The sequence below is a fragment of the Macrobrachium nipponense genome, chromosome 36, assembly GCF_015104395.2.
Source record: "Macrobrachium nipponense isolate FS-2020 chromosome 36, ASM1510439v2, whole genome shotgun sequence".
In the NCBI taxonomy this organism is placed as follows: Eukaryota; Metazoa; Arthropoda; class Malacostraca; order Decapoda; family Palaemonidae; genus Macrobrachium; species Macrobrachium nipponense.
Genome location: NC_087220.1, coordinates 27,740,020 through 27,755,713, shown reverse-complemented (window position 1 = coordinate 27,755,713; position 15,694 = coordinate 27,740,020). Strand labels below are relative to the sequence as shown.

The window sequence follows — 15,694 nt, the reverse complement described above, 5'->3', positions numbered from 1 at the left end:
TGTAAAGTTTAGATTGTTTATCTGACATTTTTTTATGTGTTTCGTAAAGTTAAGTGTACGTATCTGCCGTTTGTCCTCCTCCTCTGCCGCCACTTTCGGAGATAGCCTCACTCGAAAGTTAAGCTTCCACATTTTACGTTACAGTAATGATATTTCTTGTATACTAATATACACTTTATTTACAGGTTATGCATTTTTATTATTAAGTTTCGTATTGAATGGTCCAAATTGTTGTAGTATTTCATTGTTATAGGTCAATTTACCTTTATTATGAAATTTACTGGAGTGTTTTTGGAGGGCTTGGAACGGATTAGCCATTTTACATGTAAAATGTGGTCCAAGATACGAAAACCTCATGATACGAAAGGCGCCTCGGAACGGATTAATTTCGTATCTCGAGGTACTACTGTACTAATCCATTTTCAGTCCTGTGGTAGCACTCATAGAACATTTTGCATTTGAAAGGGCAAATGACAGCAAGAAGACTGACACTCTAGTATCTTACTTCTACACCAATCATGTTACAACTAGACATTAATACTTTAAAAGAGCAAAAATCCAACAACACTACTCTAAGGAACACAAGAAAAGATGGGAATAGTTTTATTGAGATCTCCATCCACAACATTTGTTGCCAGTCTTACCAAAATCTAAACCTGGATAAGTATGTAACCTGCAATATCTTAAGAATTTCAAGAGTCACATGCCTAACTAAATTAAAGACAGAAATCAATCTAACTGGATAGTCATGAATCAAACTAGCAATGCTGTCTTGCATACCTTTCTGAAAGGGTATAGAAGCAAGTTGTTTCTGCAGGCATGACAGCTTGACTGCAAGTCTGTAGATTCAATGTCCTGTCGAAACTTCGACAAGATTGTACTTTGCTACAAGTTGTAATGTACATTTGTATATATCCTCCTCATTTTCCACACACAGATTGCTGCAAGTTGTAATGTACCTTTGTATATATTCTCCTCATTTTACTTGAGTATTGTCTGAAAGAAAGGTACTGTGTTTTGCTGTATTGTATTTAGTTAGGTAAAGTGTTGTGTTTAGTTATTTCATGTATTAGTTGGTAAGTATGCATGTAACAGCTTTAACTGCTAATTGCCAGTTGTTTTTGCTGGTCCGGCAGTTAGCCGAATACATTTCTTGGTTCAGTCAACCACAGTCATAAGCAGTCTCGCTACATCAACCAGTGTTAAGTTGTGCGAAAATGACTCATGGACTCAGCCATAATTAAGACACGAAATCATCGAGATCTCCATATCTTAATCACTCTGTTTTTAAGTTTGTTTGGGTTAAGTGCCTTTAGGGGATATGTATATCTAGAATAAGGGCAGTTTTCTTTTGATGTGCTTTAAATAAGAGTTACGAAGTATAGACTGTTGGAGGCCAGTCTCATAATTCAGGCTAGGATAGCGATCTTGTCTTTCACAACAACGAATCCATCATTCACAATCACAGGAAGTTAATATCATTTATGTACCCATTGGTATACACAACGCAATGACATATCTTGAATGTCAATTAAAATGAGTATAGTAATCCGGGTGTCATAGTGTAGGTCTTAGGCTACAATTTGGTTATTCACGTAGTAATACCTTCTCAAACATCTTTTTATAGCCCCATGTGAAAAATAAAGTTCGCCAGTACTTGATTGCAATCAACACTATTACAAATGGCCTACAAAATGGCAAATGCTACTTGTAATGCAAAAGCTACATTAATCTAAGACTCACATTCCATTCAAGGTTCAATTTCATACTGATCCAAAGATGGAGGATCACAACTGAGTCACCGATTATATAAATTGTAATTTTAAAGCAAGACGCACAACACAGGCAGTCACAAGAGGCAAAAAGACATGACAAGTGGAGTGTAAGCTTAGTCTAAATATACTGCACTCAGATTGGCTAGGAGCACAGAAGTACTGTTTCATGACTGGCTAACAACCAGTACCCTCCCTCATCCACCTTACTTCAAGATTCACACACACATGCATCAGTTTTAAAGCCGAAAGTGGGATGTGTTTTGTACCCCACTTGCAACTGACAATTTGAAGTGGACAAGTTTGAATCTGTTAGAGGAAGGGTTAAAATGGCTATACATATGCGAAGAAAACAAACTGCTCTGATGGTGCTTTACTGTGTGTTGATTCTTAGAAGCTATCAAATACACTTGTTCCAAACAGTCTCTTCTTTACTTAACCCTACACTGCTTTTATTATTTGCTATACTTCCTAAATTAAAATGGTCATACACTTTCCCAGCACACTAAGAACTGTTATACAGAGGAACATTTTTCGTCCACTTACCATTCCTCTGAAGCCTTGTATCACAAAGAGATACCGTGCACACCACCACCACCCACTCAACTACACTATACTGTACAGTACCATGGCATCTCAATCATATTCCCATCAACTCCCAGAAGCTTTCAGTTCTTCAGTCCATTAATGTTACTGACCTCCCTAGCTTCTCAGAAGCCACTTCCACTGGCATTCTCACATGTTTACTTGTCCTTTTCACTCTTACATCATTCATAATTGATTCTTCTATAGTGAATAACCTTCAGAACACTCCCTTCATCAAGCTAAACAAATTAGTACTTAGGAGGAACACTGGTGGCAGCAAATTGGTTACTTAATAAAAGGTTGAGATCCCCAAAAGACAACTATCATATGCTTCACTAGGCATTAATTCCTCATATCACCTTTGGTTCATTGATCAAAGACTCCTAAAATTACATTCTGTCAAGATGAGAATAACAAACAAATATATCTTACCTTCCTTAAAAATGTCCTTAGCTATATACATCCATCCCATGCTTCATTATAAATTCCTGATTGTTCTTTACTATTTTTAGTTTGCTCGTGTCCTTGTATATCTTTTAAAGAGAATTGTCTCGACCTGCAATTCTTTATTGCAATGAAGGCCAGGAAGTAAGCAGCAGTACTTGCAAAAGCTATACATGCCCATATCCGGAATGTAATTATGTGCCCAAGCCGTTCCAGTATCTCACTTCCTACAGTAATGCCCAACAGACGTCCTGAAAAGAAATTATATGCCAGGAGATGAACATATCAAACTGTGTCATATAACCCTAATGTCGAAACTTTTACGCAAGTTGTGGTATAGTTTTGTATTTTCCTTATTTACGTAAAGTGGAAATGCATATTGCGTGGAAGAAAGTTATTATGTTTTGTTGTGTTTGTATTTAGTTGTGAAAAGCAGTGTTTGGTTGTTTCAAGTATTTAATGTAAATATATGTATTAGTGGTGCCTTCGTGAAAATAACTGGTTGTCATCTAACCGTACCTTTAATGTTGGTTAGGAACTGCATGGCGGGGCAGTTATAGTTAAGATCCCTACCAGAGTGGAGGTAACCCAAATGCATCTCTGGGAGTTGTTGGTGTCTCCAAATCCACTAACGGATCCCTTTAGCATCCCCTTTCATCTAAAAGTTCATTTAGAGAATTTTCTTTGTGGATGATATGGAAATCTAAATGTAAGGCAAATTTCATGGACTGTCCTTTAGATGAGGGTTACGAGGTCTCAATCTCAATTCAGGCTAAGAACAAATCTGCCATCTGAATTACCAGTAAGTTTGTATCATTTATAAATTAATTAATATAGATAACACAATGTAGTGTTTTAAGTGTAATTTAGAATATGAGTGAGTAACCTGGGTGTCATAGCATAAAACTTAAGCTATGGTTAGGTTAGTACATTTAAAATCTTAGGCTATACAATCTCTTGCAATTCGAAATGCTATACTTATTCTGAACAAGTCCAGAATACCTACCGAGTTCAAGTTATGTAAAAATCTTATTTAGTGCCCTGTGTGGTCTGGGTATAGAAACATAATCATCTTTGTCTTCAGCCATAAATCAATATCCACAGTGTTTATTTTTCTTTATACGAACTAGTACCTTTTGGTCAAATCATTTATACCATCGCGAATTTCGTAGTGATGGTTACACGCTTGAAAATATTTTATTAGGAATGTACGTCTTCAGTGATTAAAAAGTGACAATGTTATTACAATGTAATGACAATGTTATTACAAAATTACTTTTTAAACAAAAACTACAAAGTCGAGAATTCTTCAAGTTTGTCTGAAAATTAGTGGAATAACTAAAAAAACAGAAAATTATGTAACTGAATGCATTGAAAAGACAGGTTAATCATGAAAATTAAAAAATATATATATTGTCTGTTATATAGTTTGCTTTTAAAAACTGCAATATCCAGCTGCAGAAATGAAGATATATATATATATATATATATATATATATATATATATATATATATATATATATATATATATATATATAAGGGTCCCCTCGTATTCGTGGGGGATGCGTACCCGGAAATAGTTGTAACCCCTATAAAAAAAGCCTATTTTGTTAGTTCAAACTCAAGAAAAACCCACTAAATACTTTTATACTTGGTTTTTTTAATAGTTTTATCACAAAAAAAGGGCAATTCATGATGTAATTGATAAAAAAAACCAGGAATTTGTGAATATTTCTCATAGAAAAATACCGCGAATGTGCGAATTTTCCAAGAATAATGCGGGAAAATGTTCCTGAGAGAAATCCATGAATGTGTGAGTCCGCGAATACGGGGGTCCACTGTACATATATATATATATATATATATATATATATATATATATATATATATATATATATACATGTATATATATATATATATATATATATATTATATATATATATATATATATATATATATATATATATATATATATATATATATATATATATATATATATATATATATATATTATATATATATATATATATATATATATATATATATATATATATATATATATATATATATATATATATATATATATATATATATATATATATATATATATATATATATATATATATATATATATATATATATATATATATATATATATATATATATATATATATATATATATATATATACAATATATATATATATATATATATATATATATATATATATATATATATATAATATATATATATATATATATATATATATATATATATATATATATATATATATATATATATGTATATATATATAGGGGTCCCCTCGTATTCGTGGGGGATGCGTACCTACAAATAGTTGTAACCCCTATAAAAAAGCCTATTTTGTTAGTTAAAACTCAAGAAAACCCACTAAAAATTTTTATACTTGGTTTTTTAATAGTTTTATCACAAAAAAAGGGCAATTCATGATGAAATTGATAAAAAAAAAACCAGGAATTCGTGAATATTTCTCATAGAAAAATACTGCGAATGTGCAAATTTTCCGAGAATAATACAGGAAAATGTTCCTGAGAGAAATCCGTGAATGTGCGAGTCCGCGAATATGGGGGTCCACTGTGTGTATATATATATATATATATATATATATATATATATATATATATATATATATATATATATTTATATATATAAAATTTAAAATATGACTTTCTAACATCAAGATATCTTTCAAATTAAAGCGCAAATCTGCCTGAATACTGGTCTGCATTTAGTGAATCTAACATGGTCAGTGAACAGATTTAAAGGGATGAAGTTCATTAAAATTAAAACAAAAATGATAATAATATTGCTGACAAAATATAGGTGTCTAAGAAGTGATAAGTAAGGATGCTGCAGCAAGATGACCATTAAGAAAACTTAAAAGTTCATGGCCAAAATTAACAGTTGAGACTAGGCCTAAAAGTGAATTCAGGCAATAGAGCACAAGACAGAAGGAAGTGGAGAGAATCCATTAGGCATCTAATAGCATTAAGGATCAACCATCTCAGAAAATGTTACTGGTGAAAGTGACAAGGACTGACTAACCTATGCCTGAGTATAGTATTCCTATCACTCCCCTGGCTGAAGTGATGGTCTCTGTAGGGAAGAGTACAGTGCAGTACATGATGGCTACAGTGAAGAGGAGGCCATTTACTACAGATTCGAGGATCTGGAGCGGTAGAACCCACCATGGGTCTTGGAGAAAACTAAGTCCTGAAGGAAAATTAAAGAGTAAAAACATGTTTATTGGAAGAATCTAAAAAATGGCAAATTTTTAAATCAATTTATATTTTTCATAGCTAACAAACCTGAGGTCTTAACAACAGGATATTTTCCAAGCGCAGCTGGTAACTGGTTATTACAAGGAATCTGTGAGATCTGGCATCCTAAACTGGCTGGGAATTAACCACCCAGAACGAAACAAGTTCCAAAGGAGGTGGATGAATGCCCGTGAGAAGATAGATGTACAGGCAGTCACCGGCTTACGACGGGTTCTGTTCTTGAGACGCGATATAAGCCGAAAATAGTCGTAAGCCGGAAAACGTCAAAAAATCCTAAGAGAACCTTACTTTGAATGCTTTGGGTGCATTAAAAACTAAGTAAACTGCATTTTTATTGCATTTTTCATCAAAAAACCTCCAAATATTGATTATTCTGCATTTTTGGAGTCATATTTCTTCTGTCAGATTGGCATCGTAAGCGTTGTAACTCTGGAACATGCGTCGTAAACCTGGAAATAATTTATGTTGAATATAATTGAAATGCATTGTAACCTCGGAACATCGTAAGCCGGGGACTGCCTACTTGTATCTACAACTCAATCATCTGGGTTGCAGTACAATGATATATGAGCAGATTCATTAAATTTAAGGGACTAAAGAAAATTCTGACTGTTCAATAACATACCATATAATCACAGAGGTCTGTTATTACTCCTGACACCCTCTTGCTAGAGAGCGGAGTATATGCTACTGAATAGAGGGTTTGATTATTCATAAATATAATCAGCAAACAAACTATCAGGTATGGCTACCGTGCTCACCTGTATCAGACCAGTCCAGCATATGACGTGTTTATTCCTCAACCTGCCCGAAGGAAGAAGAACGAAAAAGAAGAGAAAGACACCAGCCCACTCGCTCATTCTCTCTTCCAAACAATCACCTTAGGTAAGATACAAAACTGCCCAGTCAAGGATAATGGATGAGCTACATAACTTGTTGGGGAGCCACCACAGGACCTAGGGAAAACGTGTCCATAGACCTGTAGGCAACATCTCTCATATAAAGAGAGGTGAACATGGATTGGCAATAAAAAGTACCAGCATTCAAAACTCTATGAACAGCAAAAATTTTTCTTGAAAGCCAGAGAGGAGCTTATACTCTGACGTCATGTGCTCTAGCCTGCACAGACTCAGTGACAGAAACATCAAGAGACTAATAAGCCTACTTGATTGACTCACAGATCAGAAAGAAATGGTATTCCTTGAAACCTCTTTCTTTGATCAACCCATACTAACAAAAAAACTACGACACCCCGGTCTGAGGTGTTGAGTCCTTTTGAGATAGTAATGCAGGGTTCTTACATTGTACAGAATAGAAATAATTTTTCAAATTTTGATTTGCATGAATTAATTTTATTCAGTTGTGTAGCTTGCTATTAATGTTATTCATGATTTTTTTTTAATGTCTAGCTCCCCCATCTAATTGTCTCATTTTTTTGCTCTAAGGTGTTCAAATCAACGCCCTACACCCAGTGGGGTGTTTGAATGAAGGTTAAACAAAACAGCAGAAACTTGTCCTATAACACAGCCACCAAAAGAATGGACAAAGAAAAGTGACATATTCCTGTTGCTGTTGTTGGTTAAGGTGAATTGTGGTGTGTGACTATTGAAATATGAAAAGGATGTCATCAGCCTAGAGATGCTAGGGTGCTTATGTTTTTTCAATAAATTAGTTGTAGTTTTGTCAGCTTTTTTTTTGCATGCCCTCCTCTCACTCCTCAGAATCAGCCCACTTAGTTTTAATTTGAAATAATTTTTAAAAAACTTGCCTGAGTATCCAGTAGAGTACTGTATGTAGTTAAGACGGGATCGGGGTCGGTAACCCGATAGTAAGTCTGCGTGCTACATCCAGCCACAGCCCGCTAACCATAACAACATGACACAACAAGAGCTCTTGTGGGTCATTATCCACAAAGTCATTCAAAGATGGAATGGAAAAGGAGGCAAACCCGTCGTCATGTACCGAGGGATTCTGGGTCTTTGCCATGAATTCCGGAATAAATTTGAAGGTCACTGACCCCCAACCTTTGGTATGTTTCACATCATAACTAAGGCCATGAAGCTCTCCCACACTCTTCGAGGAAGCTGAGGCTAAGAAAAACTTTCTTCAGTGTCAAGTTTCTGTCCAACAAACGACACAAGGGCTCGAAAGGAGCTCTAGTGTAACCCCTAAGGACAAGTGAAACATCCCATGCGGGAGGCTTAAGTTCCCTTGGAGAACAGGTTTGTTTGAAACCCTTGAACAACAAGGAGATTTCCCAAGATGAGATGTCTACACCTCTCAGAAACTAAAAGGCCTTTCTCATCCCTGAGGAAGACCAAAAAATCTACTATGCATTGAACTTAGGTCTTGAGTAGAGAGAAACCCTGTCAACAATGCCAATCACAGTAGATTGCCCATTTCCCTTGGTAGACTGCAGAAGAGGACTTCCTGAGATGGTTGGACATATGTCTTGCTGTCTCCTGAGAAAACCCTCTTGCTCAGAGGAGATACTTAATAGTCTCCACCCGTGAAGAGACGGATTCTACCGACTGGTGAAACCTTTCGACGCGAGGCTGGCAAAGCAGCTGCCAACAAGGGGGAATCTCTCTTGACCTCTGACAGTAGAAAGAGAAGGTCCGGAAACCATTCTGCCTGTGGCCACAGAGGAGCCACTAATGTCATCCTAAAGTTGTGAGACCTCATCACCCTGTTCAGCACTTGACTGATCAGGCAAAATAGAGGGAAGGCATATACCTCCAGGTTGTCCCAAGGGTGTTGGAAGGCATCCTCCACCAGGCCTAGAGGATCCGGGACCACCGAGCAATAAACTTCTAGTTTCTTGTTGCAGTGAGTTGCAAGGAGGTCTAACATAGGCTTCCCCCAAACCTGAAAAAGCCTGTCCGCCACGACTTGATGTAGAGACCACTCCGTGCCCAGGATCTGGTTCCAATGGCTCAACTTGTCGGCGACCACATTCCTTTTGCCTAGAATTTACCTTGCTGAGAGTTCCACAGAGTTGTCGATCACCCACTGGTGAAACTCGACTGTCAATGAATGGAGCTGGCGAGACACCAGACCCCATGCTTGTTAACATAGGGAACCACCGTGGTGTTGTTGGACATCAGAACCAATGAATAACCCTCTACCTTCTCCAGAAAAGCTGCCTTCAACTCCAAAACATTGATATGCAGCAGCTTCTCTTCCATCCTCCAAACACCTGACTCGATGAGGTCCCCTAGATGAGCACCCCAACCTGTGAAAGAGGCATCCGAAAACAGAAGGAAGTCTAGAGGGAGAGAATTCAAAGAGACGCCGACTAAGAGATTCTGATCGTCCAACCACCAACAAAGGTCTTTCCTCACCTCTTCAGAAAGAGGACTCTCTGAAGAGGGGAATCTCCTGTCGGGGACCAGAAGTCTTTCACTCTCCACTGTAGGGATTGAAGATAGAGACGACTGTTAGGGACCAGCTTCTCAAGGGAAGATAAAATCCCCAGAAGAACCTGCCACTGGTGAGCCGGTTGTTCTGGCTGTGAAAGGAAATTGCATGCTACCACTCGCTACTTCTCCAACCTCTCGTCTGAAGGAAACACTCTCGACGCTGCTGTATCTATCACCATACCTAGATTAAGGACCTTCTGGCTGGAATCCAGATTCGACTTCTCTAGGTTCATTATAATACACAGCTCTGAACAAAACCAAAGATGATAATCTCCATCTTGCAACAGCTTCTTCCTGGAGCTCGCTAAGACCAGCCAGTCGTCACGGTATCTCAACAGGCAAGATCCTTGTGAACATCTGAGGGGACGTGGTTAACCTGAAGCAAAGGACCTTGAGCTGGAATATTTTCTCTTCGAGAGTGAAGCAAAGAAACTTTCTGAATGAAGGATGAATAGGAATCTGGAAGGAAGCGTCCCTCAGGTCTATTGACAGCAAAATATCGTTGTCTCTCACTGCTGCCAACACTGTCCCGGTATCTCCATCTTGAGCCTTGTCTTCCTGACAAAATTATTCAAGGTGGAAAGATCGATTACCAGCCTCCAGTCACCTGTCACCTTTGGTAACAGGAAAATGCAACTGTAAAACCCAGGAGAAGTCAGCATTACTTCCTCTGTCTCACCGTTGTCCAGCATCTTCAACACTTTCCCCTGAAGAGCTAAGAACTTCTGAGAATTGTAAGGGTACGTTTGACCAAGCAACGGACTGTCTGAGAGAGGGGGAGAGAAGTCGAACGGTAGAAGATATCCCACCCGCAGAACATCTACTACCCACTTCTCCACTCCATAATCTCGCCACTTGGCCCACTGGCATGCCAAGCATCCCCCTACCTGTGGCAAAGAAGGGGGAAAGGCACCCACACTATTGACGACCACCCCTTCCCGTAGATCCCCTCCTAGGTTTGTAGGGATGGGATTGAAAGGGACGCTGCTTATTTGCCTTAGCCTAAGAGGAGGACTGAGGGACCCTAGCCGAAGCAGAACCCTTAGGAGACTTGACAGGCAAAGATCTTCTTACCTGTGCCTCCAACTTTAAAACTGCTCAGTGGACCAACCTGTCCTTGGTATCAGCCCATTGCCAACCAACCGCATTTTCTAACACCATCCTGAGGAACAGGATTTGAGAATCCAGAAGATCCCTATTTCTAAGTGCCAACAAGGACTCAAGAGTCCACTGAGCCAGCCACCTTTGACAAAGCTGTGTCTCTCCTAGCTAGCAGAAGGTTGGCCCATAAGTTAGCATTAAGGTGGGTTAGATAGGAGTATGCCTTACCCCCAGACTGCAACAGCCTAGCGAGGGAAGACTAACTCACTAACCCCTCTGCCGACTTATCAGAAGCAATCCTGGCTATCGCTGTTGACCATAACTCTAGCCACAAGACCGTCTGAAAAATGGCAGCAGCTGTAGACTCCACAGTCAAGGCTTCCTGAGATGACCAAGAAGGACCTTCCGACCTAACCTGCCCTAAGGTTAAACCAGGCCCGAGACGAATCACATCCGGGTTTAGGTGACGAGGCATCAGATGAACCGAATTGGTTGAAGAATACTTCCTATGCCATGTGAGAGGAGGAGGAAGAAACTTGGATGACCCTTTCCAACGCATAGAGCCATCCCGGTATGACACCAAAGCGTTCACATGGCCCGATGGAGGAAGCTCAAAAAAAGACTTAGGGTCATGACTGACACTCAGCAAGGCCTCCAAATATGTAGGTGTGATTGAAGACTGAGACTGCATCCTACTTTCGAGATTGTTGAACCCACAAATGAGGTCAACAACCTCTGAAAAGGAAGACAAAAACCCTTGACTGTCTCCCTCCTCCTGCTCCGGCAAAGGAGACCAACGACGCGAAGAAGCAGGTGTAGCAGACGATTCGCTAGAGGGTCTAGCCTTCTGGATATCAAAAGCAGGGGAGACACCTCTAACACTTGGAGAACCAGGTACCGAAGGCTGTTGATTGTCCACCAACAACGACACTTATGAGACCAATCCCCGCTCAAAGTCGTCCAGATTCTTGTGAAGAACCAGGTACACCACCTTTGAGACGATCACGTACACATACATCAGGCAAAGCACAGACGCGTTCACGTGAGGGACAGCGTACACGGCCATGCTACGATATGAGTACACATCCATTAGGCGTCGATTGAGCCCGGTCCCAAGACAAAAAGTGAACGAAGCAAGCTTCTTGAAGGTGAACAATTCTCAGGAACGGCAAACGAGGAACCCATCCTTGGACCACATCTTTGTTGATTGAAGAATCCTTACATACAGCCTAAGCCATCTCCGCTTCTGCAACCTTAGACCTCTTGATCAGAGCTTTATCATCCTTACGACAATGAACTGGCACCGAAGCAGACAAAGGATGGGCATTTCCAATCACATCCACACATACGCGAAAGCTAGAGGCCCGTCTGTGTACAGAAGATGAAGGCTCCACACTCAAATTGTCACGAACATATCCATGTGGAAAGACACAGCCATGAAGGGAAGACGTTGATGGGTTACCAGGATGCACAGAGGAGCCCTGGCCAAACATTGACAGAGAGGAAGACTTCTTCCCGAAGGCTCCACTGCCAGAACCACAGACGCTAACCTGAGATGGAGAAGGACAATCATAAGGGGAAGTAGGCGAAGCGCTCCTCTTGGTAGAATGACCACGGACATGCATGGGAGATGGATGTAAGAGAAAGAAGGCAAAATCACAAAGTCCTGCCTCTCCAATGTCTGATTCGATGATGACAAAGCAGTGATGGAGGCAAAGAACTCCTTCATAGCGAACGCAGAGAACTTCTCTTCCAAAACAGAGTCCAGCCTCTTGTAGACCGCCTGAAGCAAAGCCTCAGATGGCTCAGCGAGCGAGGACCATGACGTCAACGCTGCAGGAGGATGTGCGGCTGCTACCACTGACTAGCAACGCCCAAACTGCCGCCATTTTGGACGACTCCGAATCTGAAATAAATGGAGAGAGAGCTACATTACACATAACATCAGCCTGTGGCACTCCCAATACTTCCATTGATGAATCAATGGAAGAAAAGGAAGGAGACACAGGAACACCAGAATTAGCATCTAACAAAGGAGCAGCAGGAACCAAATTGTCCCGAAGAGGTGAAGAATACCCTTCCCAAGAAGAAAAAGTCGAAACTCTGTGATGCTCCCTCTTCTTATTAAATAACTTCCACCGAGCCTTAGGCCATGCACGACATTCCAGGCAAGGATTCGTAACCATACAAAATTTAGCTCTGCACCTACTGCAAGGTGTATGCGGATCCATAGCCAGACACCAAAAATCCCAAGCATGGGAACCCTCGGACGCCTAGGCGCATATGCTGGCAAGGTTTTGGAGACTCAGAGGAAGCCATAACCCAATTACACACACACACACACGTCACGGGCAAAAAACAACCAGCTCGGAAGGAGAGCCAAGCGTAAGCGTCAACTCTCCAAGGCGGTTAGGAAAAGACCGAGCATCACAGGGTGATGTGCAGTCACTGACCAGTTTTCGTCTCGTACATGCAAGTGTTGCTAGATCTCACAGATTAATTACTTACAATCTCTGATTGTAATAACTAGTTACTAGTTGCACTTAGAAAATATCCTATTGTTAAGACCGAAGGTTTATTCTGCATATGAACAAACTTTATTTGTCGAATAGGTTCATCTCTGTTAATCTCATTCTCACATCTTATGACACTTGCTCATTTGGCATTTAAACAGTCGCTTATATCTACACTGGCTAAATAAACATACAGGACAGTTTAATTTAGCAATAATTTACCAAGTGGAAGTCCCATACGATATTCCATGTGCATGATTTTTGTATACAAATGCTTTTAAGAAAATTACGTGAAAAAATAGGTACTAATAGTATATGGATTATGCATTTTCTAACTATTTCCAGTCCAAAGAGTGATGACATTCTAAAATACGTAAGTAACTATAAACAACTGAAACCCAGTACAGTGAACCCCTGGTATTTGTCGACTCCGGATTCGCAGGCTCATGTATTTGCAAATTTCTCTCTGGAACATATGCCCCCATTATTCGTGGGAAATTCATGTATTCAGTGTATTTTCTATGAGAAATATCCACAAATTCCTGTTTTGTTTCATAAATTTCATCATAAAATGCATTTTTTGTGATAAAGCTTAAAAGACCAGGTATAAACATTTTTAGTGGGGTTTTCTGGAGTTTTACCTAACAATAACAAAATAGGCAGTTTTAAGCATGTTTACAAGGGTTTCATCTATTCATGGGGGGTCTGGTACGCATCCCCCACAAATACTGGAGGAACACTGTACACACGAATTTATTTCAAATTGTACTTTGCCATCTAATTCTTACGTATGTATTTGAGATAATGCTGTTATCAATACTTAATGGACAATACAGTGGCATCTGACATGTTTGACTGGACAGGATATGACAGATTAAGGAAATGCCTGGGAAAAACAAAAGTATACACAGTGAATGGATGGCTTACCCAGGAATCGTATTACAAATGACAGCATGCCAATCACAATAAGTTGCGGATGTCCAACCAACTTGAGAAAGAAGGAAGTGACGATGGTCAAAATAAATTCGAAGGGAGCCCCTATAGTCACTGTGAGGCCAATGAGAACAGGCGTGGCCCCTAAATCAGACAGGTACCGGTACATGAAAGTCTCGATGTAACCAACGTACATACCTGCGAACAGTGGTAGAGGAACTCATTTTCCCTGTAAGGCAGTGGTTCCCAAACTGGGGGCCATGTAGCAGAATGCAGGGGGCCATAATCTGAGGTTATTTATGCATAAAGCCAAAAGAGTTTAGTGGGTAGGGAGCCAGTGGGGGCAACTTACAGGTGGGGGGTGAGCCATGGACAAGTATCCTGTATGGAAAGTGGGTAGCGACCAGAAAAAGTTTGGGAACCATTGCTGTAAGGCAATTACTGGTGGGGTTGGGGAATTGCCTAGGTTGTGTCAGAAGCGACTTTTCCTCATAGGGGAAACCTATAAGGAAAGTGAATGGGGAATGTAAAGAAATTTCACTTACTTCCCTTATATGTTTTTATTCAATATTCTAAAGCGTTTTACCCTCAAATTAAAAAAGGTCGATTTCAAATTAAAAAAGGTAAAATCAAATTAAAAAAGATCAACTCCAAATTAAAAAAGATAAAATCAAATTTAAAAAGATCAAATTCAAATAAAGGTGAAAATCAAATGAAAAAAGATGGACTCCAAATTAAAATAAAATCAATTTCAAATTGAGATAAATGTCGTACCTCAATACAAAAATAAAAGTTTTCAAATTGTTTTAACATGTGCAAAGAGTGTGGGTGTGAGTTTGTGCACGTGATTTATATATGCATACTTAAACAGTAGGGTATGAAAACTCCAAAAGTATGATTGTGACGCCTAATGTATGGCAGTGTTTGCTATGGTTTGTTTGTAATGGTGTTTTTACGTTGCATGGAACCAGTGGTTATTCAGCAACAGGACCACGGCTTTACGTGACTTCCGAACCACGTCGAAAGTGAACTTCTATCACCAGAAATACACATCTCTAACACCTCAATGGAATGCCCGAGAATCGAACTCTCAGCCACCAAGGTGGCAGGTCAAGACCATACCGATCGTGCCCCTGAGGCGCTGTTTCTTATGGGCTAGGCACAGTTGTCAACATGCACAGAATTCCATCATTATTACAAAATGAGGCTTTGTTTTTTGCCTTTTGCACATGTAAAACAATCTGAGACCTTTCTTTGTATTGAGGTGCATTTATTTTAATTTGAAATTGATTTATTTTAATTTGTAGTCCATCTTTTTTAATTTGACTTTCACCTTTTTTAATTTGAATTTGATCATTTTTAATTTTATTTTTATCTTTTTCAATTTGAAATTTACTTTTACTTTGAGGGTAAAAAGCTGTAGATAAATATATTAATATAAATAGTGTCTATGAAAAATATTAAACAGCCCAACATAGCAATGACAATATTAAAAACTCTGCATTTCCTAATTTTAGGGCATGTCTAGTTCTATCACTACATTTGGTGCGTAGGGCAAAGTAGGGGGGGGGGGTCACCTCTGATATATGGGAAAATAATGTTTGT

General features: G+C 39.1%; 1 protein-coding gene across 4 annotated transcripts in view; it reads right to left on the bottom strand.

Moving 5' to 3' along the window:
• The window catches only part of LOC135203283 (major facilitator superfamily domain-containing protein 6-like), a 68,005-nt gene that overhangs the window by 12,595 nt on the left and 39,716 nt on the right, over nt 1-15,694 (bottom strand). For 2 of the 4 annotated variants that reach the window (XM_064233041.1, XM_064233040.1), the window contains exons 7-9: nt 14,084-14,287; nt 5,885-6,052; nt 2,790-3,052 (exon numbers count right to left, since the gene is read on the bottom strand). In XM_064233041.1, the coding sequence (XP_064089111.1) occupies nt 2,811-3,052; nt 5,885-6,052; nt 14,084-14,287 (614 nt within the window). In that variant the 3' untranslated portion in view covers nt 2,790-2,810. The remainder of the gene's footprint in view (nt 1-2,789; nt 3,053-5,884; nt 6,053-14,083; nt 14,288-15,694) is intronic. The other 2 variants (XM_064233042.1, XM_064233043.1) reach the window with 2 other exon arrangements.